The sequence below is a fragment of the Puntigrus tetrazona genome, chromosome 4 (genome assembly GCF_018831695.1).
Source record: "Puntigrus tetrazona isolate hp1 chromosome 4, ASM1883169v1, whole genome shotgun sequence".
Lineage (NCBI taxonomy): Eukaryota > Metazoa > Chordata > Actinopteri > Cypriniformes > Cyprinidae > Puntigrus > Puntigrus tetrazona.
Window position 1 is genome coordinate 7984474 of NC_056702.1, and position 27137 is coordinate 8011610.

Below are 27137 nucleotides of genomic sequence, written 5' to 3' on the forward strand. Positions count from 1 at the left end.
TGTAATGTTAACTTTAAGTTAGTGTAAAATGATGATAATCTAGATGTAAAAATCAATATGATCTCAATATCATTAATATCATCTCATATGACATGATATGGCATTGATATATTCTGCATCCTTAATATTGATGCTTTTTTCAATATTATTTATATCATGCGCCACCTAACAAGCGCCCATATGAATTAGTGTTTACATTAGCATACATATCAGCCAGACAATGAAATGATTCACAATGCGCCAATGAGCTCAGGAATAATAAAAATCAAATATTGTGACAGAAAGGGAAATCGAAATGTGAAACAATGCACCTATCCAAGAATGAAATATCCAATATTGACTGATACTTTAAATGAAAAATCTTCATCCCTAGCCGATAACCAATATAGCGCTGATATATTTTGTGCATACTCAACACTGATATTTTTAAAATGGTTTTTACCAAGGTGATATTAATTCTCACTGGATCAGTGATTCTTAAAATAAACCCAGTGAGAAAATTAAAAAATACAGAGTTTTAATGACAGCAGTTTTTTTTTTTTTTTTTTTTTAGGTTTGTAATGGAAATGTTTTCACTAAATGCCGTTGTACAGTTGTTGATTACTGAGGGCTGAGCCATGCTGTTAATGTCTCACACACACACACACACACACACACCCTCTGCTGGGTTGACTAATTGGCTGTGCAGTGCTGAGGGAGGTGTTTAGAGTCGGGGGGTTGTGCAGCTGTAGTCTTGTAGTGATAAATCAGCGTTCCTGCTGATCTATGAGCCTCTGTCTGCTCGTACGCAATGGCCCGTCCCTGCTCAACACCTGTCTTGTTCCCCCCACCGACACACATGGTGTATGTGCAGTACTTAAAAGCCCAAAATGGTGCTTATATGTGTGTTTTTTCAAGTCTGAGGCCACATTAAAAATCTGGAATGCAACATTTTATGAACCTGGATCAGAAAATAAAGATTCGTACATTTAAAAAAATCTAACAAAAATCTAAAATTATATAAAATTGTTCTTGTTTTTTTGGACTGTTACCTAGTTGCTTAATAGCATGTTTTATATGAATATATTGGCTGTGTTTTTGTACTTATAAAGCGCATATTTTACGTGACCATATTCTTCATCCCTACTCCTACCCAATACTTAAACGTTAACAATACTAATAAGCAGCGATTTAGGAGTTTATTAAAACAAAAGTCATAGTTAATGATTTGTTAATAGCATGAAGTGGACCTTAAATTAAAGTGATCCAATTTTGCAATAAAATACTAAATGAATGCAATAGTGGAGAGATACCAAGAAGTGAATGGAATGCAATCCAGGTTGTATTCAAACCCATATTTCCCATATCAGCACCACTGTGAAAAATGCTATCCACTAAGCCTCAGCTCTGACTTTGCAAACTTCAGTGAGACTTAGCATAGACATGCCTCTTTTCTCTAATTGAACGGAAATGCTTTGTTTTCTGTGTCATTAGGTTCATTCAGGAGATTGAGTCCCGTATGGGTCCAGCTCAGGCCAAGCAGTGTCAGCTACGCACCTTCCTCACCTACTACATCAACGACCTGTTCCTCAGCCAGGTCCGCGCCGAGACCAATAAGGACATTGAGGCTGTGACCAAAGTGTCCGACCCGCTCAAAATCCTGGCCAGCGCTGACACCATGAAAAACCTGGGTGTTCAAAGACCTCTTCTGCAGGTATCTTTTTGTTTTTTTTTGTAAAAGATTCTAAAAGGAACTAAAAAGGAACTTTTAAATGTATAGCTCCACACACGCATGCACACAGAAAAATAGCACAGCCTTCTTTTTCTCTCTCTCTCTTCTTCCCGTTCTCCTTCCCTTTCATTAGTCGATCCGTTTATTACACTAACTGCTCAAACAGCATTTGCCTACCGGTCAAGTGTACAAAAGCCCGGTCTGATTGTTTTCTCTTCTGAATTACACAGAGGGGGAAGGTTATTTTTTTCTCTTCCCGTCTCTTCTCCTTCACTCTCCCGAGAGTGCCGATAAAGGCCACCTACCCCCCTATCACCCTACATCATAATTGGAGCTGAAATTGTGTTTGATCCTGGCTGACCTGGAATCAGCAGTTAAGTGCAGCTTATATAACACACAGCGCGGCACTGTGGCGACCAGCTGCCAGCTGTCTGTCTCTCGCAGGGCTGCTTCCTGGCAGCACAGGAAGTGCAAGCTTTTATTGCCATAGAGACCACTGGATGTGCTTAGTTCATTAGCTAAGGGAATGAGTATTGTCTCACTTCTCACCTTTCCAGAATGTGCTTATTGTTGTAGTTTACATGCATCGTAATGAGTCATTTCAAAATAGGAATATTTAGTGCTGCTTTTGATATGTTATGATCTGTTATGTTAGAATTTTATTTTACAAAACAGTGCAATTTTAAATTATAGGTAGCGTTGATTTTAAGGCTTTTATGTTATCTAGTGTGATATTATAATAAATTACGATTTAAAAATGCCATTGTAAAATATAGTAATTTATATTATAATGTAATATAATTTGAAAATTATATTATATTATTTTCCAAACTATTGTCGGATAAATATATAGGATAATGGTTATCCAAAGTTATTATATTATAATATATTATGATTTAAAAATAACAATTTAAAGTATAGTTATTTAGTGCCAGTTTTATGATTTTATTATATAGTATTAGATTGCTACAGAATCATTATAAAATTACAGTGTAGTACAGCAGTAAATCTTTTTATGATATTATATTACGTTTGCATTATTTTATTTTAGCACTGCTTTAGAAGCTGCCTAACAGATATCGTCGTCTATGTTTAGCTGCATGCTTCTGTTTGTTCCTGAGCGTATTCATGTGCAATTGTGCATGTACAACTGAATTATTTGAATGCCTTCCTGCTCTCTGAATCCATGATCTGGTCAATTAACCTCATGAGAAGCTCTCTTTGCAAATATACGAGAGCAAGAATGCACTTGTGCTGAGTGTGATGAGTTTAACGCTCTGTTATAACTCAGATGAGAGCCATTATGGGCCCCTTACTCTTTAAACTGAGACCTGCCATCTCAAGGCTCTCCAAGTTGTGTGTTCATGTGTGCACTACGTCTTAGCATCGCTTTCATTTCGAGAACAGTGGCAGTTCATTACAGAGGGGAAGGCACCAAAAGCTCACAGCCATTTGTTTACGATTATGATTTCTCCTTAACGAGGACTGCGGCATCTTGCTAATTACCCTGCTGGGCTAATGAGCGACTCTCTGGATAGCGGGAGCTCCATAAAATGCTCTTTTGTTTTGGATTTTTCTTTTTTTTTTCTTTTTAATTACCTTCAATCAAAGGTGCCGCAGCTTTGCTCCTGACAGCTCGCGTGGCCCGTCCCATCTCGGCCTTTCTCTTTGTACTGTTGTAGGAGCGTTTCCTGGGTCTTGGTCGGTGAGTGTTTGAAAGAACGAGAGAGTTTGCTCTTCAGAGGCACTTTAATGAAGCCCTTCATGAAGAGCTGTGAGTGTGTGTGAAGTTGTTTGTGTTCTCACGGACTTTGCAAAGTGCCTGTTGATTTTGAACTTCGCAGAGGAAAGAAAATCTGCGTAGCGTTCGGAAAGCGTTGGCGTCGTATCCTTGTGCGTCAGGGGCCAAAATGAGCATTTGCCAAGCACCAAATGCGGGTAAAATTTGGCTTTAGTGAGTAAAAAAAAAAAATTAGCTCACCAAATGGCCTGTTCAATTTCAAGCAAGTTAAATCGTTTTAAATGTGGAGCTCGTAAAGACTGCGCTATACTTTCACTAGAGTAACAACAGTAATATTGTAAAATACTAATGTTACTTGAAAGAACTGTTTTTAACTTTTCTGTTTTAACATGCATTCATACATCCCCTTGAGCCCCGCATTAGCATATAATCGCTTAGAAGTGCAAAGCAAGACTGATTTGACAGAATGTGTTACTTCCCTCGATGTCTGTATGTTTCTGGCAGCCAAATACATAGAAAAGTCAGCTTCACTTTCATTTTTGAGGTTATTTTAGGATCGTGAACCCAGCTTTCAATGCAGTGTGTCCTTGAGAATGTACAAGACTAAAATTGACCCTCTCCTCAGATTGAAAAGCCATCTATTCTGTGAGAAACCCGTGAAGTTGAGTGAGGCTTCTCTCCAGATTGTCTATTGCCTCTGTGACGCATTGTAGACCAAATGGAGAAGGCAAATGGCGCTTAAAGTAGTGCTCTCCTGTGGTCAAGGAAATGATGACAGAGAGATGTGGGTGTGTGTTTATGGGTGCATGTCGGTGTATTCCAGGTGCCATGGCTCGGATGTTACAGCAGGTGTTTTATGAGAAATCAGCCTGGGAGAAGTGGAGCACTGATCCGTGGGGAAAGGGGGTTTTCTTTTAGTTTCACAACATTAAATATACTGCTCTTTGCTATCAGGAACCATGTTAACACACACACACACACACACACACACATATACACACACATACATAATCACCATTTACTTACAGTATACTGCAAAGAAAAAACTCTCCGGGCAGATTTTATGTCTGTTGTTGTCAGCATTTTCAAAGTTGAATAACGTTTTTGCATAACCCAGTGTCACCTTTTCCTTCTGTGAACTTCCTTTCCTTCACCCAAACGCCAAATCGGACAACCAAAGGTTTTTAAAAAGCTTATTATGCTCATCAAGGCTGCATTTATTTGACCAAAATTACTGCAGTAATGTACAAAAAAACATTTTAATATACTTTAAAATATAATTTATTGTTGTGAAGTAAATCTGTATTTTCAGAATCATTACTACAATATTAGAAATTACTAAAATGGTCATATTTTTTTCTGTATTTTTCAGTAAAGAAATACAGCTTTGATGACCATAGGAGACTCCATTAAAAACAAAAAGAATTTACAATTGTGTGATTATTTAATAATACTGAAAAATAGCCTATTTCTTTGCATATTTCATCACGCGTTTTCAATGTTTTTTATTGAAAGAATTAATCTAAGGTAGTAGGACATTTGACAGAAGTACTCATATTAATCTCACGCTTGTTTTTATTTGCTTAAAATTAAATATAGAGGACCATTTACTCTTTATTTGGAATGTTGTTTTTTCGAAGACTGTCTTAATGGAGAGCAGACATTTATTAATTGTTAAATTGAATTAAAGATAATGTTTTTTTTTTCCCCTGTGTGTAATGAAAAGTTGGAGAATGGTTTCTTGGCACATATTTGAGTTGACAGCCGTGTGCTCTGGCAGAGAGAGGTGTTACTGCATTAGCATTACCGGTTGCAGTTTCAAGCACAGGCCTTGTTTAAATACAGACAGCCCCTGCTATCAGCGCTCCTGTGTGCCGGAAGCTGGAGTTGGCTGTCCTCGCTCTGTCTAGTATGACAACAAGGCCAGTGATATCAGAAGGCCTGGCTTTCCATGCTCTGCCTGCTCTCGGCCTTAAACTCCTCTCTAGTTCTTTCTCTTTGCTGATCTGTTCCACTGATGCTATCTGCAGGTCCTGGGCCCACTGATTGATTCATTTCATTAGAAATGTTTTGAGGGGGTCACTGTGCAGCTTGTTTGGAGATTGGCTCTATTAATCTTCCCCACCACAGGATCTACGGTGCTGCTTACAAGGGCTGCATTTCCAGGCACCTTGTGAGAATGCACTTGGTTTGAGCTGATGTTAGTGAAAAATGCTGGCCAAAATATTGAGATATTGGTATTTGGTTACAGTTTATATTGTTATCTATAACACTGTCAAATGATTAATACAAAGTAAATCTAATAATATAAATATTATATATATATATATATATATATATATATATATATATATATATATATATATATATATAGTTAGTTAGTGTAATTTTTTTATATTTTTCTAAATTTTTGGGGGTTAATTCTGTTTTGACATCATAAATACAGATATGTATATCCAGTTATCTCCAGTAAGTCAAAAAGATCTCATTATAGGTGTTTTGGGTCGGAATTCATTGTTAGAGCTGTAATGGTGTCTGAATATTCCAGGCTGTGTTTTATTCACGAGTCTGTTTTTAGTGACGTGATTTACTGTCTGTCTCTGCCATTCAGTCAAAGCTCATTGTGAAATGTGGACTTGAGCTGCCACCAGCGCTTTGCTAATGAAGCTGACCTTTTTAATCACACTGTATTCACTGTCAACACACACACACACACACACACACACACACACACACACACACACACACAGCCTTACACGTCAGTCTAGAGTTGAACTAATGAGAGTGACCTTTTTGTTTGTAGGGTCTGTGTTGTGTGGGGGTGTGTATATTTAGTCCGTGTGTGTGTGTGTGTGTGTGTGTGTGTGTGTGTGTGTGTGTGTGTGTGTGTGTGTGTGTGTGTGAGATATCGGTTGATTGGCATCCTGTAGTGCTCAGCTCTATTAGAGGAGCTCAGCTCGATGTGGCTCACAGAAGGCTTGGGCCTTTATTAGGGACTTTTCATCACTGCAGAAAACAAAACAGACAGGTTTGGGGGGCGTTGTCTAGACCTTGTTTAATTTACCAGGAACTCCTTTCTGTACAAAGTTAGTTTAGTTTAGTTTAGTTTAGTTTAGTGTAACTTAGCTTAGCTTAGTTTGGTTTGGTTTAGTTGTTGTTTTCAGGAAATATTTAAAACATGATTTCTCACAACCACAGACACCAGGATCACAGCAAGTTGCATATGATGCTTTTGTTTTTTTGTTTATTTTTTTTCTGTTATTGTCAGTAAATATTTTTTAAGCTGATGTTAAAGGTCCCTAACAACCACAGACACCAGATCACACCAAGATCAAAATGAAGCTGTTTTATTTTATTTTAAATGGGATTTTCTTTTAAAACATATAAATATTTTTAGTTTTCCACATCACATATAATGGCATAGAATGCTTCTAAATGGAGAATGCCTGTATAACCCTGGCTCCATTGCCATTCAAGCAACATTTTTTTTTAAGTTACAGAACATGGACATCGGAAGCCATCGAATAATTTAGCATTTAGTGAATTTTTGATTTCCAACAGTTTTGTTAACTTGCTATGGAACTATTTGGAGTCATTTTTCCATGACAGCAATAAATCATTTTCGCGACCCCAACTAACCTTTCTTCAAGACCTGCGATTTAAGGACCTCCGCAATGTGTTGGTCAGCCGACTCAAGACCTGAACTAGATTTATGTGGCGCATTCGTGTTATTACTTCAAAAGACTACAGTCCTTTCAATTCAACTGATGGAATTTATCAAGATTCGTCTGACAGTGATGCAGTGTGCGCTCTCTCTCGCGTCCTTTAGGGCACAGTCACCTCCTCCTGTTTTTTTTTCCCCTACTTTTTTCTTTTCTGTCCTTACCTCAGAAACTCCTCTGTTCTGACTCCCTCAGGCCAGCATTAGTCTTTTGGTCTTCGACTGTACCAGAGTGGCCTGCTGAGTGTGTTTCTCTACCTATGAGCCGAAAAAAACAATCCCTCCTCTCGCCAGCGATCTCCTCCCACCGACTCCGGCCTAACCTTGGGCTAAACCGGGATTGTGGAAGAGGCTGACAGCGGTTATCACCAACTGCAGCCTGAATTCGGGCTGTGGCTTTATTTTGGTTTACGTGTAGGGGGGTTTAACACCGTGGAAGTCAAGCTAATCTTTGCCTGTGGAACAAAAACAATGAAAAAGTGGCCAAATATGCTTAGTCCTAAGCAGGCCAAGTTCTGCCTAACTTATGCTGAATTTGAAGACAACTGCTCTTTTAAGTGACTTTAATATATTTTCGTATATCTCCACTGCTGTAGGGTGCGTGCATGCATACAAACATCCGTTCCATAATGATAATGTGTATATCATTGCCTTCTGTTTGTTCCCCTCTCTGCACCATTAGCCCCATATGGCTCTATTTCAGGGGGTGCATGTGAGCCTGTGCGCGCGATTGAGAACTAATCATAAAGTTGAATCTCAGAGCTGCTACATTCATGATGGATTTATGTGTGGGCCTATATTATTATGCTGAAGTAAGACTTTGAAGAACTCTGGAAAAGAAAGAAAGATCGAGTAAGCAAAGTTTGGAGGTACGAGAGGCACTGTATATACGCCAAGAACTTCATTATTCTCGCCTGAAGTTGTTCTTTGTATTAAAATCTACAATACTTTTGGCACAAATTCATCCTTGATTTGATTAGAAGCTTCAGATGAAGTCAGTATATACATGCACGCATCCATAAACACACCCTGGATTGACCCTCAGCCGTGTTGAATGTGAATTTACGTTTGGATTGAATTCATTTGTTCGGTAATCAGTTCTGCTCCATAGACGGAGAGCCTGTACCTTTATTTAAATCATTTCTAATAAAACAGGCTTAATCCTTCGCTGGCGGATTTACGGCAGGAAATGCAGTCCTGGTGTTATTACGCCGCTTCGCTGGTCGAGCCTGTCACTCACACACCTCGCTTTAGAAGAAATGACAGGCTTACATTTAGTTGTTACACGTGTCATGCATGTTTGCGGTTTGCGTCTGTGTGTTTGGCCTGTACTTCATCCTGTCAGACTCAAATAATGTTGCTTGCGAATGCTGGGAACTATAACAAGAGGCTTGAAATAATAGTTCACACGTAAATAAACATTTCATCACATATTCAACTTTATGTTGTTCATGTATAAAAGATTTTTTAATAATACAATACCAAAAAGTAAATAAAACCATTATATTAAATATTCTAAATAATAAATAAATTATATATATAATTATAAAATGTAATCCTTCATTAATAAATAAAGATTTTATAAATACAATTTTAAGAAAATCTTCCTATTATCATTATTATTATTTCCCTCTCGTATGGTTTATATTTAAATGTGAATTTGTAAATATTTAAAGCTATTGTATGGCTTCAAAGTACTTGGAATACTGTGCGCAAGTCATATGGGCCGCTTTTATAATGCCTCTTGGAACTTCATAGTCCCAGTCAGCTTTCATTTTTATTGTTTGGAGGGAAAAAAAAAAGCTTCTTTTGTTCTCATATAGGTTTGGAATGACATGAGATTGAATAAATAGTGACAGAATTTTCTTTTTACGTGAACTAACCCTTTAAACAAGGCGTTGCACACACACCAACAGAAGCAAAAGCCTGCATCTGTCCACACAGATGTGTTGTGGCGGTGCTGCGGTTGATTGTCAGGGTCATGTTGGCACGTGTGTGCATGTCTGTGGGTCTCAGTGGTGTACGGTCACACTGACAGTGATGAATGAACTGTCGCACCGCTGCCCTTTTCATGCATTACACTCCTTTACCCTGGAGAGGCTTGTGTGTTTCTGCATGTGTTTTCATGCTTCTAATTCCAGAAGAAATAACTCTACCACATTAGTTTATTATGAATTCTGCAGATTTCGGGATTGCACACAGAAATGTTTGTATTTGCAACCCGCTGGTTTGGTGTGTGTGTGTGTGTGTCTGTTGCGGTGTAATTGAAGAGCTGGAACGGTTCAGGTTAAATGCTCTGAACTCTGTGCTATGGGGTCAGAACTGGATTAATGGAGAAAACCCATGGCCCGTGAACCTCCTTTAAACACACACAGCCTCATCTCAACATCTGTCCACCAGCCTGTCATCCATTCTGAACTGGATTCAGTGTTCTTACGTTCATGGGAAACCCAGAAATGTTTGCATTGTGATTTCCAGCCGTAGAGATTTAATGGAAATTAATGCAGCTTAAAAAATGACAAAACAGTGGGTTTTAAAATGGACATATAATTATTTTGTTTGCTTCTTTAAATAAGTTATTATATACTTTTTAAAGTATATTTTTGCATATTTCATAAATTAATGTTCAGCCTAATTCATTAATACTTTAAATATTAGTTATATAATAAATGTTCAATGTTTCACATAAACTTGAAATACTCATGCTAAATATTACCTATAGTTTAATGCTTGTTCAATTTGATAAATTAAATCTGTTAAATCTTATTCTTTATGTAAAGCAAGAAGTTTTTCAGTCTGTGAAGTGTGTAAAATGTAAGTTTTAAATATAGTATAGCTTACTAAATGATAAGTAATAAGCCCCAAGAAGCTGTGGTTTACAGTGAATTTAAGACATGAAGCAGTGTGCCTAAAATCCCCTTAGCTGTTATAAATTCACCGTAAACCACGGCTTCATTGGGCTTATTGCTTTTATAAAACAGTTATTCCATAGTTATTCCAAGGTTTCACAAAATCAAAAGGAGCAAATAACGTGTAATGACATTAATAGAAACAATGTAGTCCCTCAGGAAACGGTTGTGGTTGAAACACACAGGTCCCGAGCAACACACAGATATAAACGAAGGTGTATGTTTGTGTTTTACAACAGCTTCGAACACAACTCAGCCAATCAGAATCAAGGATCTGAACTATCAGTTTTATAATGGAACTTCGCTCACTCTGCAGCCACATTTATTCTAGTTACAGGACACCAGATCTTTAAACCTGATACCTGAAATATGTTTGTAGATGTTTGATTCTTGTTATTTAGAGCCTTATCACTGATTGTGTATGTGGTTATAATTAAAATGAATTCTGTCAGGTCAAAGGCTCTCTTGCCAAGACAAATACAGTTACATGAGGCAATTATTTATTTTTTGCTATATTAAAAAAATTATTCATAAGAATGATTACTTGTTATTTAAGGTTATTATATAAGGTGTTTTGACGCCGCTGCTGCTTCTGCTTCTGTTTAGCCTTCCATGAGTGAGAGTGTGTGATTTGTATGTATATACACACTCTGGCCTCTGAGTGTCCCTAAGCATGTGCGTTAAGTTCTCTCCCCGCTCCACTGCGTGTTGTGTTTCCCTCTCATTGACGCTCACCAGTAGAGTCCCACTGCATGCTGAGCGTTCATTATTATGACTCTCTTCATTTATACCGCGCTAAACCTTCTGCCATTAGGAAACGCTCCCTCCAGCAGCTCTGCTCATTTTAAACACCTCTGTACAAAGAAGCAGGACTGTAATCAAGGCTGGCGCAGCTGGACGTACTCCAATAAGAATTCCAAGGTGCTCTGTAGTGTGAGCGGAGTAAGAATGGGTCAGGAGACGTAGAAATTTCGGGCAACGGATCTTAAACCTCCCATGGCACAGTCTGACATTTAAGTAGAATGGAAGGATATTGCTTGCGATGAGACAAGAGAACCTCTGCTGGTTTGATTTTTCTCTAAAGCTCTTGCCGTCTGTCTGTCTGTTTCGCTAGTGAGTCTTCTATCCATCCTTCAGCTCTGTTTTCCTCTCCTTCTCTCTTTCTCTCTCTCTCTCTCTCTCTGGAGCTTGATTACTTTTTAATGATTTCTGGGGCTAAGACGAATGAGTGTGTTAAATGAGGAGAATTAGACATGTGCCGCAGAGCGCTGGGGCATTTGTTACTTGAATAATGGAGCTTAGAGACTTTGTTTACTGGGAAATATTGAGCTTCACAAATGAGACGGGGAGAGAGAGACCAAATATTGCAGCTTTCACTATGATATTTCTCAGGCCAGTCTCTGTAGCTTTTATTAGGTGCTAGGCAGTATATTGGAAATGTATGATCTATTCAATACTACGTTGCTTATATAGAATTAACCAAGATCATAAACATCGACTACATTTTTAATCCACTTTTTGATTTGTATATTTTTTCCTAAAGGCCACCACAAATTCACACAATTTGCGTGAAAAGGATCACGAAGACTGATTGCTTATTGACTTACTCCATCCATCCAGAATGTTCCAAAAATACTATCATGTTCAGAATATTCGGACATCTATCTACATAGGATTGTGATATATGCACAAATATATATATATTACATTATTGTTGTTGTTATTGTTGTTATTATTACTGTCTGCCTGTTTATTTGTCCGTCCATCCGTCTGTACAAGACACTTATATACCAAAAACCGTCAAATTGCTGAAATTTGGAAAAACTATGGAAAACAATTTGTAATGTTTGTAAAAAAAAAAACACATGCAGAAACATATTTGACACATATTTAATGTGTGAGTTTGAGTTAATGTGTGTGTATATATGTATATATATGTGTATATATGTGTGTGTGTGTGTGTGTGTGTGTATATATATATATATATATATATATATATATATATATATATATATATATATATATACCATAGAAATGCACAATTTTGATACGTATGTTCCATGCCCATTTCCCAGGAACCATGCCAATCTTTTCCAGACACTCTTTCACACACATAATCGGACACTCTATGGCGTTGATGGACTTGTTCCAGTGTGACCAGGGGCACAGCTTTGAAGGCTAGTGTTCCCCCGCTGAGTCGTTTCTCCCTCACCCCCCTCGGTTCTCCGGTGCAGTTGACTGCGAGAGAGCTCAACAGGCCAGGGCAGTGCCACGGATCATTACCTCGCTCTCCGCCCCCGGGGCTCAGGCAGGGGGCACAAACAGCAGGCATTGATATGTGTATTAGCAGATTGTACGTCAAATGTGCAGCAATGCGCTAATAAGAACAAACTACTCGGGGCACTCGCCGCTGCCCCCTGCTGGGCAGGATGGCTCACAATGTGGTTGGACTGAGTTAGTGCTGAGTCCAATTAAACAGACAGTTTGTGCCAATGCCACAAGGAAGTTATGATTCGGTGCGCTAGGCTAAGCAGCACTGCTGCCAACGCTTTGCTGCCGTTCGCTGTCACTTTCAGTCAATCACTGCTGGCATTAGAAACATAGCCAAATTTTGGGAGCCATGCTAACACTCATGGCTCTTTAGTTTTGGCCCTTCATAGTGTTTAAAGTGTGACCCATTTTTGTGCCCTGTTCTAGGAGAGAGATATTCTACTATTAGAGTCGTTAGCTTTGATGGGAAAGTGAAATTGTTAAATGATAGGGAGGGCTGAAGACGAGGAAGTGCTTGAAGGATGTGGACGAGTAGAGGTTTGTCATTGCCACACATATAATATAATATCCATGCCGGTCATATGTTTCTGTATTGTCGCGCTTCATTGACGCCAGAAGGGTTGTCTGGATCTGACAGGTGAATGGAGGGTTTGATCGTGTTTGTTTTTCGGGCTATTTGACATGTTTGCTCAAAAGCGAGCAACTGAGCAGATAGACTGCAGCATTTGTAGTCTATCACAGTCCTTTATAGAAGTCTTCTGTACTGGCCATTCTTAAACTCAACCCTGACCCCGGATCAGAACCTCCCCCGCACTTTAACAGCAGCGACATTTACAGTCTCTAAGGCAATCATCTGATCCATAGAAACGAATAGAGGTGATGCCCTGACTTCAGAGTGGATCGTGTTGAGTGTGTGTTTGTTTGTGTTTTCAGAGCACCGTGGTTGTGGAGAAGTCCATTCAGGATCTCATGAGTCTGATGCAGGACCTCAGTGCGTACTCCAACCAGTTCCTGGAGATGGTCTGTGACAAGCTTAAGGAGTACAAAGAGATCTGCAATTCTGCATACAGGTAACTGTACTGTAACATCATTTTTTGGTCACACTTTAGATTAAGTGGCTTTAACTACTATGTACTTATATCAAAAAATAAGTACAGTATACTTATTGTGATCATTTTGTATTGCAAAACATGTTTGCTGCTATTAAGGTGGGATACAGGTACGGTTAGGGACAGGTTTGGTGATATGGGTAGGATTAAGGGTGGTCAACACTATAATTATAAAGCTAATTTCAGAAATTAATTACAGATGTAAATTTATATAGGTATTTATAAAAATATAAGTACAATGTAAAAACAATAAATGCATTGTATCAAATTATAAATTTAAATGTAAGTACATATTAATTAAGGCCACCTAGTGGGACCTCATGTTTTTACCTGTGTGCATAAATCTTATTGTCAAAGTGGGCTGCATGCAAAAAAACAAACAAACATACAACGTGACCACTGTAGTCTGATTTTTGGACAAATGATATACAGTTTAGCCTGAAAAATATACTGTTTGTGTCCAGTGTAGTCATATTCCTAAATGAATGACATTTAACACGCAGTTCTTTTTAGTGAATTAAATACATGAAAGCATTACCAGTATAGTGCAATTCATGAACCACAGACTCATAGATTAACAATTTTTTAGTGATTCAGAAACACAAAGAACAACCATTGTAGTCTGAATTTTGATGAATTGACTCTTCTTAGTGAACACTAAACATGCAGCATGACCAGTGTAGACAGATTCATGAATGATCTTTATGAGCCAGTTCTTGTAATCAATAGTGTAAAAAAGATTAGTTTAAATGAATCTGACAGATGGAGCATTTCTCTCTAATGCTAATTAATTTCATTAAGAGCATAATCTAACATCAATAAATTACATAAAGCCTCAGATTGTTAATTAATCTTCATTAAAATAGAGATGAAGGAAGGAAAATCTGTCTACTACTGTTTTTTTTTTTAAAACCTTGGTATTAGAAACATTGTATGAATGGTGTTTAAGTTGGTGTGATTGCTTGCGTGTTTAAGTGAAGTAAGTGTGTGTGTGTGTGTGTGTGTGTGTGTCCACTCACATATGTGTAAGTCAGTAGGGGTCTGAACTGAGCTCAGTCATGGGTAGAAAGTGCAGAGGTAGCCGTTTCCTCGCACAATAATCACATGCTACCAATCTGTCTTTCTCTTTGTCTCCTTCTCTGTCTTTCTTTTGTTCTCTCCCTCTTTCTCATCCATAAGATGAGTGAAACACACTGCATTACGTTCTACATGATCTGTTCAATCAATCAGCACGTCGCAGACAATAACAGTCCATTCATCCGCGGCCTCGTCTGCCTCTCTGTATCATCCGAACTCTTCTGCAGAACCGTGTTCGGCTGTCATCCAGTGTACGCTTTTAATGGCCCGCTTATGCAATATTGAAGACATTAATCTGAACCTACGGTTCATTTTCATATTTTGGCACATTTTGAGACGTGAAGTAAAATGGAGCTTTTCCAATTCCTCCAATCATTGACTTTGCTCTTATTTTAGCTCCTTCCGCAGAGTTTCATCACACTTTATGGTAACTTCCATTTACAAGTCATTAACAACATCATTATATAGTGCTTAACGAAACACGCTTTTAAATGTGTGAATATAAATTTCTTAGCATTTTTAGCTATTGAAGTGTGAGGAGGATGATATAACGTGTCAGGCTAGTGTTTAGCGCATGTGTTAATGTTGATGATTTATAATATATAACATTTATTAACAATGCAGATATGTAAATGTTAATGTTTATAATTAACTTAGATTTTAAAATATTAATATTAAATATATTGCAAGTATAAAATATATATAAAAAGTTTGTAGTGAAAATTTAAATGTTACTCGGAAGGATTATAATAATGTGTTAGACCAGTGTTCATGGACAATGCTGGTTCAAATCTAGCTTGCAACATTTCCTATGTTATCTTTTATTATATTTTGACACGTTACATTATATTATATTTAATGCTCTCAAATGATTAATAGCGATTAATCACTTATGTAATTAAGACATGCATGTATATATTTAAGAAAAATATGTTTACAAACAGTATACACACATTTTGGATGTGATTTAATCATTTGTCAGCAATTTATATTATATTATTATATTATATTGTGTTGTATTGTATTGTATTTATGAAGTGCCAAGCAGAAAATAATTATATAACATCTAAATATATAAATGTAAATTGTGAATATGTAGTTCTAATTCTGAATATATTGATATATTATTGAATGCAAGTCTTCTATGTATTTAGACTTAAAACTATATATTCAGATTTGCATTTATATATTCAGATTTATTTTAATCCTGAATGCTGTTGTGTTGTTGTTGTGTGTGTGTGTGTGTGTGTGTGTGTGTGTGTTCTAGGAGTATCGTACAGTGCGAGGAGAAGCTGACCATCAGTGCATCATGGGCTAAAGATGAAGACATCAGCCGCCTGCTGCAGTCTCTGCCCAACTGGGCCAGCATGACCCAACCCAGACAGCTCCGACAGAAGAGAGAAGAGGAAGAGGACTTCACACGGTGAGACACACACACACACATGCATATTACAAATACACACAGTCTCCCCGATGCGAGCTCATCACACAGATTCATCACAGAGCACACAGTATATACAAACACCCTCACACAACCCCTATCAGCTCACATAATGCACAGTCAGAGCCGCCGTGGGACATTTGCAGGGTAACACAGATCCACAGGCCTCTACGTCCTATAAAGAGATCAATAAACGCACTTATGTACTCAACTTCAGAAATTGTATTTGGGCTCTCTGTCTTCGTCGAAAATGAAGGTTATTTTTAGCTGTAAGGCACAGATGAAGCTTTTTGGTATTCTGCTGATGTTCAGAGGATGAAATCTGGCCCTTATAGCCTCCGCAGACATCCCTTGAACAAGAACACATTCAACTGCAGGCAATCACACTATCTCCCGAAACATTCCAGCATCCCAAACACACACGCTATTCTGTTTTCAATTCACTTGCTCGCTCTATCTCCCTCCCTTTCTGCCTTTTCCTCTCAAGTGCATACTTGAATTAAAGAAGACACAAGTATGAAGAAAACTGTGATTGGACGAGAGGGAGGGGGGGGCCTTGGTTTTATCAAAATTGCCCTGAAAGTGTTCTCCCGTCGGTTTGGATGTGCCGTGGCCTGCAATTGTACAATAAATAAATGAACTGGTTATGTGGGACAGAAAAATCCAATCTAGCCGACCTGTTGAAGCTAAGCGCAGACGGCGAGAGGGAGGCTTTTATCATATAAATGACCCTGACAGTTTCATCAGCTAAAGAGGGATTATGCCACATGTATGGCAATCCTATACAGAGTGATAAAAGCTTGTTAAAAAGTCTTCCGTTCAATAGCCGCAGCATTTTATCTTAAGGAATTTCACAGTGCCCAGAAATGAGCCGCGTGTTTTTTTTTCTCCCACATTCATCAACGACCTGTAGAGGAGGAGGTCAGAGAAAATACTGACTTTATAGATTTGCTCGAGCATCATTCATGAACGTGCCTGAGAAGCTCAGCGTCAACTGCTGCCGTGCTTATGAGAAGGACAGCAAGGCAAGGCACAAGTTAAAACGCAAATGTTCATTATTTCTCTCTTCTGTCTCTCAGGGCGGCATTTGCCAAGGAGTCTGAGGTGTTGACGGGGAATCTGGGTGATAAGCTCATACCTCAGAATGAGATTCTGAGGGATGTCAGCGATCTGAAGGCTCTCGCTAACCTGCAGGAAAGCATGGAGTGGCTCGCCACCCGCCTCAGGGGCTTCTTCAGCAACCTGCCCCAGAGCTCCAGTGAGTGTGTGTGGTTATGATTTTAACTGCGTTTTAGAGTTTTCTGAGTCAAAATGTCTTCTGTTTTTTTTCCTTATCATAAAAACAGCTGAATAAGTGTCAAGTTGAAGATTAATTTTAAGTATTGAGTTTTTCCTTAATCCTTGAGCTGATTCTCTTTTCCAGTACAATTTTATTATATAAAAATTAATATATTTTATATATATATATATATAGATAGATAGATAGATAGATAGATAGATAGATAGATAATTAAATGATACATGCAATAATTACATGTTATTTTTGTTTTAATTAATTTGTAAATATTTGTTAAATTATGAAACAATTAAAAATGTAAACAATATTTAGTTTTTCTGTTTATATATATATATATACATATATATCCAGATCTAAGTTGGATTTAAATTCCCGTATCTCACAACTTCTAGTCCTCATTGTGTGCTCTGTTGTATTATTCCAGTTCCTCAGAACTGATCGAATATAGTTCATTAGTTCAAAAGTTAACTGCATTTTTACATAAATTGTTACGGTGAGTTGAGAATATTCCGTTTCCAGACTTCAATGAAACTTCAGCTCTAACGTCACCACGGCCACATCGGTGAAACTTTACACAATACCTTCAGAATTTCCTCCACTTCCTTCACTAAAATCTGTAAATAAGCTATTTTAAAACTATTGTTATTTCTGTTTTTTCGGGTAAAGACTGCTTCAGAGCGACTCGCGTCCAGAGCAGATAAAAATTCAATAAGAGCGCGGTGGAGGACGTGGTGTAATTACCATTAGTTCTGTGCAGAAGCCGTAATGGAGTGTTTTATCATGGTGGGACAGCTTCAGCATTGTTCATTATTTAGTGTTTGCTGAGCTGATGGGACCGTCGCCGACGGAAACCCTTATCTCTGTAACCCCCCCTTAAATTGGATTTTATATTATGGAGCCAGTCAGGTATGAACAAGTCATTTTCTCCTGTCTTGTCTTGCAGACTAATACACGTTTGCCAGTGTAATGTGGGGGAGATTAAACAGCGTCTCACCACCAGAGACTGAGCTTTGAAGTGGATCGAGTGAAGAGAGTTCCTAGACAGAGAGAGAAAGAGCTCTTTTGCCCTTGTCTGTTTAAAACGCTGGCCCACCGCGGTCATGAAGAGACATCCTTCATGCACCTGTGACCACCCTGATGTGGCGTTTGTGCGCTAGAGCTATTCCACAAAGAACGTCCGAAGTCGTTGTCAGACAGTGAGACCTTGTCCTTGTCTCAGTGGGTTTAATCCGTGGCATTGCTCGATCGCCGTCCCTCCGCTCTCTGCTAAAACAAACACACGGACCTCCGTGATAAGATGCGTGTGATAATCCTGCTCTTTAGCGTCATGGTGTTGAATCTTAATGTAATCGAAATTTGATTTGGCACTGGGATACGTTCTTCGGTCTTGGACCTGCTGTTTGGGTAGAAATCGATGGGCTTTGATTGCTCATGAAGACACTGATGGTTTGGTTCTCGTCATTTCCCATCTGGGATATTTTTCGTAGCACATAATCTTGTTCAAGTTTATCTGCAGCCTCTTTTTCTTAGGACAGCTGTGTTTCTATATGTTCTCCCTTGTGTGTGTCTTTCTGGGCTTTTTACTTAAAGCTGTTTGTGTTTTTCCCCCTCTGAGTGTTCAGACTTTCATGCGCTCAAGATGCTGCTTGGATGGATTCAGTGCATTCAGATGAAATATTAGAGAAGCTATGTTTGCATGCAGCTAATTCAAAAATGAATATAGCAACAGTTCACAGATAATGCAGCATTTTCATTTAAAGTCTCATAAACTGGTGCAAAATGAAAAGTAAAAGCTGCTATGGCACTTTCGCTAAAGGTAATGCATTGCTTAGATAAACGCTTTTTGCTAGCAGTCGGTGGAAGTTGCCTTATGTCTGGAACGACAAGGTGTCTGTCTGGCACTTCTTAAAGGTAATAGTAGCCAATCATTTTGATAACGGCCTTTTTTCCGGCATTTCAGAATGAGTTTATGATGCTATGAGATGATAGTCATTCTTTTTTTTCCTTTTCTGAACAAATAATTTGTTCAGAAAAGGAAAAAGTTATCTTTGTAACTTACATTTAAATTATTAGTACTGAAGCTTCCTTTTTTTTTTAGAATAAGATAGGACAGACATTGTATCGTTTTTTTAGTACAATATCCCAAAATGCACACAATATTTGTGGGTGGCAACCGTCGGATAGATTCCAACTCTAACATCACTCCTCTTGTTCTGTCTTTAATATTAAATAAAGCAAAAAACATAGTCTAAAACTGTCAATAGTATCAGCAGAAGCAGGAAGCCCCAGCAGAGATGGTGTGAGGAGAAAGAGACAGGCTATTTGTAAAGAACTGAATGGGAAAATCTGTACTGCTCAATATTCTTTTTTCATGTAAATATAGGAGCCATACTTGACCACTGAGTGAACCTTACTTAGTTATTTTAGCCAGAGGCTGATTTTTATCTCAGGAGTTCACTTTGCACAATGCACATATACCTTAGTACAAGACCTTTTACCAACTTATATCCACCTTGGCTAGACAAACAAAACATACAACTCTTAAGACTGTTGTCAAAACAACCCTCTTCCTTTCACTTGCTTCCAAATCCATCTTCCCATAGCCCTCAAGAGACTCATCTTTCTCATATTGCAGAACAGACGCAGAGCTTTGAGCATTTATAGCCTTTAGTGCCAAAGAAATAGAGCGAATCTTGGGTCAAGCGATCTGTTGGTTTTTGGAGTTTTTTTAAGTACCTTTATCGCCAACAGTAAAGGTCTGCTTTCCATCTATTAGCATAATGTGTGCGGATACACACTTTAATTTCTGGAATAGCTTTAACCGACGACATATACTCGTTTTTTCCCTACTTTCTCCCTCCTTTCAAGTCCCGTCCTGAAGGCTTAGCCGGCAAGTCGTAGCGCTGACGCAGTGAGGTCAAAGGTCGCCGGCAGACAGAGCTCGGCTCTCCCCGTGCAGATGTCACCGCTGTTGCTGCAGCCGAATAATTAACGCTCTCAGCCAATCACATGCATCATTCATGAGGCTTCTGTCTCTCTCCCTCTCCCTCGGCTGCCGCAGAGGTCAGATATCTTGTTTATTAGAGCGCTGTGTTTAACAGCCGGTGGGAGGTGTGTGGCGAGATGATGCAGTTTTTCAACAGCAGTTTTTGGGCTGAGCCGCTGTGCTTAAACTTCACCCTGACAGCCAGTGGGACGAAGCCGCGAAGAAGGGTATCAGCAAATGATTGATCTCCTCTCTCTCATTCTCTCTCGGTCTTTATGAGTGCCACCCTCTCGCAGATGGCATCGAACAGACGCTTAGGCGAGATAGGATTTGAAAATAATTGGATCAGCCCAACACACGGGCACGCGTCTACGCAAGCGCACAGCCGCCCATAAAAGAAATTTAAAAGCCTATAAGTTAAAGGAAGACATTCGGTGAGTCTGTTTGCGACTCTAAATTGACGGCCTCGTGTGGCGCGGCCTTGATCATGGTATCACAGCAGGGCGAGCTCGGAGGCGACGGACAGCAGGCCTCATCTCTCTCTCTCTCTTTCACCCCCCGGGGCAGGGGGGTCCTGACAAACACAGACTTTCAGCAGAGCAGCCATTCTTTGCCACATGCCGCCGCACTCAGTCGTTCGCCGACAGTTGGCGTGTGTATACATGAGCACACACATGTTAATAAACACACAACTTGACAAACCGCTCTACACATGGATGGAATTCACACTAACCGCATAATGCAAACACGCAGGTTAATTGGCGTGCAGCATTGGCTTGATTTGGATTTGCTGTACACTCTGGATCACGCTGTTTATGAAAGGCGAAGTTCCAGATGAAATGATGAACTGGCTTAAATAAACAGCATTTTTCAGATGCGCCCTACTGGTAGAACAGTTTTACTTTGGCTGGCTGTGCAAAAACAGATGATGATTAAAAGCTTCATAGAGAGCTGTGAAGTAATTTGCATTAGTTTTGTTTGAAAATGGCATTGACGATGAATAAATATGACGCATATTATATATTATGAATGAATTTAAGTACATTTTATGTAAAACTACTTTACCAAAATATTAAAGTGAACAAATAGTACACTCAAAAATGTCAATTCTTTAAACGTATTCCATTTCAAGTCTTTCAAATCCATGAGATGTTTTGTTTAGTAGAGTTGTGCAAATAATCAAAATACGAGGATTGTGAAAAAAACATTAATCAAGATAAAATGATTATTGTGCCCTATTCTGCCCCTTCACAAATGTCACAGGAAATTGTTGGTCTATTAAAGTTAATCAGGTTTATTTGTGTTTAGAGAACTTGCACTGTTTCTCAACTTTCTATGCATGCTCTCCCATGTGGAACAGAAAACAAGACACAGTCATATGCATATACATTTAAAGATGTGCAAATGCGGTGTTTGTTAATTATTCACAATAAACCCTAATCTATTATTTACTGAATGAACATAAACAGTTGAGAATGAAAAGTGTGACTACTTACAATTGTTAATTAATCGTGCTTACACCAAAATAATAATCAATGAGTCCTACTTGTAAGTTTCATGCCGTTTCTCTCAAACCTCATTTTTTGAATATATACCTCTACATATTCAACCTTGTTTATGAGACACAGAAGAACCAATGTCATTCTGAATCATTAGCATTTTAACACACAGTATCTCCATCTTCCACTTTATTGTACGAAATAGAGCAGCATAAACATCTTCTTTTGTCTTCCACGTGAATGTGAATGTAAGTAAATCATTCACAGACTCTTTAAATGTAATTTCGGGAAAAATATAATTACTGATTTGGTACTCGGTTTGAATTGCCTGGCCAAATAGACTTAAAATGGACTGTTTGCTTGTTACAATGGCTTGACAGTTCTGTTATCCATGGGATGTCACATCAGGGGAATAACTGGTGCTCTCTGGAATAACATATCAGTCCTCAGCGACTCACTCCCTCTAATCTACCACCTGGTCATCACTGCTTATATTTGCACTTCTTGTCTTCAAGCATTTTTAATCATTCCATGCCAAACATACCCTTATCTCCCACAAACCTTTTTTCTAATAAGAGTTAAAGACAGACGGTAATTAACTACCAAATGAACACACACATACACGAGTGCTGCTGCTTTTTTCACGTCTTGTGACTTTGGTCTGTGTGTATATACATATATATAAATATAATTGCTCAGTGGCGATGGCCATTTTTCTGAACAAACACAAGGGACCCAGAGCCACTACGTGAGCAAACCGGCATCTATCAGCACAGCAAACATGTCCACACACACTTCTTCTCTACATACTGTGAGATTTGTGTGTGTGCGAATGTGACCTTCAGAAGTGCAGAGACATGCCGCAGAGAGTTACAGGAAGTCAGTGTCCATCGCCATCTCTCGTGCCTCATTGATCGCTTAGTGTCCTACACACAAAAACACACACACTTTTCCTTTTGATAGTCATCCTGTGGCCATACTGCATGTGTGCTTTCATTTCATTGACTACACAGTAATGTTGTAAATAAACATTATTGAATTTAGGTCTTTCTACATCTACATTTCTTGTTTAATTCAATGTGTTACTTGCCATATGAATTTATGTTAGATATTCCTAATTTATGCAAGTGACTGGACAAATACTACATGGCCAAAATACAGAACACACTCTTAAAAATAGATAAAACAACCTTTACCATTTGAAGAACCTTTCTGTTTCACAAAAGAAAAGAAGGTTCTTTAGATGATAAAAAGATAAAAAAAAAAAGGTCTTTAAAGAACCTTTGACTGAATGGCTCTTTGTGGAAACTTTTGTTCTTTGTGTTCCTTTTAAACACTTTTCTTTTTAAGAGTGCCCCACACCTACATGTACTTGATCAATGTGTAGGTATTACTTATTAGGAATTCTGTGAAATATTTCCCCATGGTCTGGGTATATCGGTCTGCTTTATGGCTCAGACTCTCTTTTTATTCTCTTTTGTCTAGGTGTATCCCCAGGCTCAGATGCTCAGGTGAACAGCGAGAACGTCCGCAATCGAGAGCAGATCCTCCAGTCATTGACTGACCTCTCCAGATCCTTCCAGGACATCGCTGACCGCTGCCTTCTGGTGCTTCATCTGGAGGTCAGGTAGGTCTGACCATTTCATCTCAATCTACAAGAAAGACTCCACATACAAGTCTTAAGATATGTCCATACAAACAGCAACTTAAATGCTTCAGACATCATCTCTTATCAGAATTAATCAGGCTGTAATTTGAAATCTTCCTAAGAGTTTGCCGGGCCCAAAAGAGCACCATTTGGTCATTCACTCTTCGTACCCTCCTCCACAGACCTTCCCTCCCGTTAGGCTGATTATTCTCTGATATCATTTAGCTTATGTGATCCTGTTTATGATTTGGAAACAATAACTCGAGGCTCCCATGCTACGCGTTATTGACTTTTTCCATCAAGCAAATTTCCCCTGACAGTGCTTGAGGGTAAATTAAGCCATAAGAGAAGGTAAGAAGAAGAGGATGCAGGCTTTATGGTTTGGTGGCAGGCGGCTTCGCTTAAAGCTTTTCTAATGCTGAATGAGAAAGGGGAGGTTTATTGCAGGGCTGTTGGAAGCCATTATGGAAACCTCTCCATCTCACACGCTCTCTGTCTTTCTGTCTCAACAATGCTCTTTCTTTGTGCACCTATACACAGGTTTATTAGTCCATGAACACTTCACTACCCACAAACACACATGCACCTGCACACAGGACATTCCATCATTCCAGTTCATTCAGCCTTTATAGAGTGAAGCGAGATATTCACTACCAGCATCTGGCATTTCTCTGAAGACCAATGACGGTCTAGAGTGCCATTAACACTACTCCCATATGATAACAATAACTCGCACGTTCAAACTGGTTTTCATTATTTCTTACATTTAATGGTAATTTAGATTATGTGGCAATGCCCTGAGGATAGATTATGTAGAAATTATACAAATTTCCAAAAAGAACTGTAGAGAAATCAGTAGGTTTTATTATCTGAAAAATGATTCACAATAAGCTGTTTTTATTATTGAAACATAATAACATTAATTCATTATTATATTAACATATATTTTATGTGGTGGTACTGTGTGTGTGTGTGTGTGTGTGTGTGTGTAATGTATACTTCACTTTTGTAAAAAATAAGTGTTATGTACACACAAACACACACATATATATATATATATATATATATATATATATATATATATATATATATATATATATATAAAATTCTGATATAATAGATGCCTGTAATATTTTTGAAATTAATACATTAGACATAATATATACATAATAGTTTATATATAATCTATTTATTTCTTTTTGACCTTTATTCTCTAGGCCTATATTTCATACATGGGCATTAATACAAACTCCCTTTTAAAATAAAAAATGGATACAACATACCAAATGTGAAAATAATTAGTTCACACGATCAAAGGCATCTTAATTGCGGTTTTCCAGGAAAGTCTTTTTCCTTTGAAAATGATTCATTTTGAGGTGAAATCATGTGTGAGTTAAAAACAAGACATATCTCAAGCTTCAGGAAAGTTCTTATCTGTCTCCACTGGTAGTTTTCATTCCGTGCCTGTCGTCTCTGCCCCATCAGGGTCCACTGTTTCCATTATCTGATCCCTCTGGCAAAACAAGGCAACTACGCCATCGTGGCTAATGCAGCCAGCATGGACTACGACCCCCTGGTGGTGAAGCTGAATAAGGACATCAGTGCCATAGAGGAAGTGATGGGAGCCGCCCTGCAGCAGCACAAGTTTCAATATATCTTCGAGGGTGAGTGACCCCTTGCCTCAACAGGAAGCTGGTGCCTGAAGCATTGTTTCTTTTCTGACTATCTTTCTGTCTTGGCGCAGGTCTGGGTCACCTGATCTCTTGTATTCTGATAAACGGAGCTCAGTACTTCAAGCGCATCAGTGAGTCCGGCATCAAGAAGATGTGCAGAAATATCTTTGTGCTCCAGCAGAACCTGACCAACATCACCATGTCACGCGAGGCTGATCTGGATTTTGCCAGGTAGAGTACACAAATATTCTCAGAAGGGATGTGCAAAAAAACTTCATTTCAAAATCACCTGAACAACTCCTCAACCAATGGAAAACAGCGTTTTTAAAAAAGCCCTGAGTTCTCTTGTAAACGCCACTATCTGTGTCTTTTTCTGCGGCTCAAAGCTTCTTATCAAGTTAAAAAAAAGCGAAACTTTTCTGGAAAAAGTACATTTTTTGACGTCTAACCAGTTGTAATCGTAATACAGGACTAAATTGATGTAAGCGCCATGCTGTTTCCTTCCCAGTTTATTGTTGTGCATCCACAAACGTTTTGTGATCCGACATTTTCCTCCCCATTAGCTTCAAAAGCTAACTTTCCCTTTCTCAACATTTCTGCACCACACAGCGCTAAGCTACTGTTGCTATAGCAACAAAAGACGCCCTCATCTGCTGTTTGTAACCAAAACACAATTTCTCTTTTTCTCCCTTGTCAACTTTTTCTTGTTAAAAAAGGTCAACATGCCCCAAGTAAGCTTTTTTTTATGGTTCACGAGGACACAATAAATATCAGCTCTTTCCAGTCAGCCTATAACTAACAGCATGTTTTTTTTATTTTAACGGGAAGATCACTGTCAGAGCAGTTAAATTAAATGGAGTAATGCGCATTTTGCTGTACAAACAATGGGAATCATTGTTCTCTCTCTCTTTCTCTTTCTCTTTCCTATATTATGTCATGTGATGTATGGGTGGTACAGGTGATGACTGGAATTACAGCACGTTGTTTTCTCTATCAGACCCCTCCTACACACACGCAAACACAGCAGAGAGAGCATCTCTCTATGAACCCCTTATGAATACATTGGCATTATCCTCATAAACAAGATAATAAAGGAGCACTATAACACTAGACTCTCGCAGCTGTACCCCTGCCATTTACGTTCAGCTTTGAGTGCGTGTAAACGCCGGTGTGTTGAGGGAATCATCGAGAGAGATGGAGGCATATATGTGGATGCTGGGAGATGGAGAAAGGCCCATGAGGAAGAAGGGGAATCGTTGGCCGCTCTCCCATCTGAATGCTTGCTGTGGGCGACTGGGCCAAGGACACAGTAATAACCATCGATTTGAGTTAAAGCTGAGCAGTGCAGTGGCCAAACCCAGCGGCGCTCTTCTCCTACGGGCCGGCTTTGGTCACAGTGCCATCTAGTGATGAGAAACACGGCGTCGGTGGAGAAAGCGTGCCTGAAAACGTGCGTTTAAGCGCTTAGCACTTTTATTTATTTAGGCGAGCACAAGCAGTGTAATTTAGGAGTGCAGCCCTACTGCCGGAGGTTTTGATGTTTAAAATCACGAGTAAACAACTTCACTGGTAGTTTTTCATTGAAATGACCTTGCGCGCATGGTGTTGGTACAGTCCCCAAGCAAAACCAAAATGCTTTTACTCTCGCTACATGCTCACACGCATACACATATACACACACACCATCTGCTCACAGCCTTAGACTGAGCCAGACCATGTCCCAGAGTCCTGCAGGTGCCTCAGTAATGTCTAATCAACGTCACCCAGACCTGGCGAGAGACTGCTGCTTGTGAGCAAATGTATTTATTTTTTAACTCCGGTGTTACTGTATATTAGTTAAAGAAGAAAAAAAAAAAGTCAAAATCTGTCAGCTGGATAAACCGTTCCAGAACCTCTTTATACAACGGTATGAGCAGCATTTTGAATCAACGGATACATATGTTGTCATTTAAAAAAGTTTCAAGTAGGATTTAAAAAGAAAAAAAAACTTTTGAATTGATCATTAAAGGCAGAGGATTACAAAAAGATTTCTATTTCAAATAAATGCTGTTGAA

General features: G+C 38.7%; 1 protein-coding gene across 2 annotated transcripts in view; it reads left to right on the top strand.

The window, feature by feature from the left end:
- The window catches only part of exoc4 (exocyst complex component 4), a 101753-nt gene that overhangs the window by 66724 nt on the left and 7892 nt on the right, over window positions 1-27137 (top strand). Inside the window, exons 11-17 of one of the 2 annotated variants that reach the window (XM_043236716.1) lie at window positions 1474-1693; window positions 13287-13423; window positions 15807-15962; window positions 17060-17244; window positions 23248-23389; window positions 24896-25074; window positions 25155-25314. In XM_043236716.1, the coding sequence (XP_043092651.1) occupies window positions 1474-1693; window positions 13287-13423; window positions 15807-15962; window positions 17060-17244; window positions 23248-23389; window positions 24896-25074; window positions 25155-25314 (1179 nt within the window). The remainder of the gene's footprint in view (window positions 1-1473; window positions 1694-13286; window positions 13424-15806; window positions 15963-17059; window positions 17245-23247; window positions 23390-24895; window positions 25075-25154; window positions 25315-27137) is intronic. The other variant, XM_043236717.1, reaches the window with a different exon arrangement.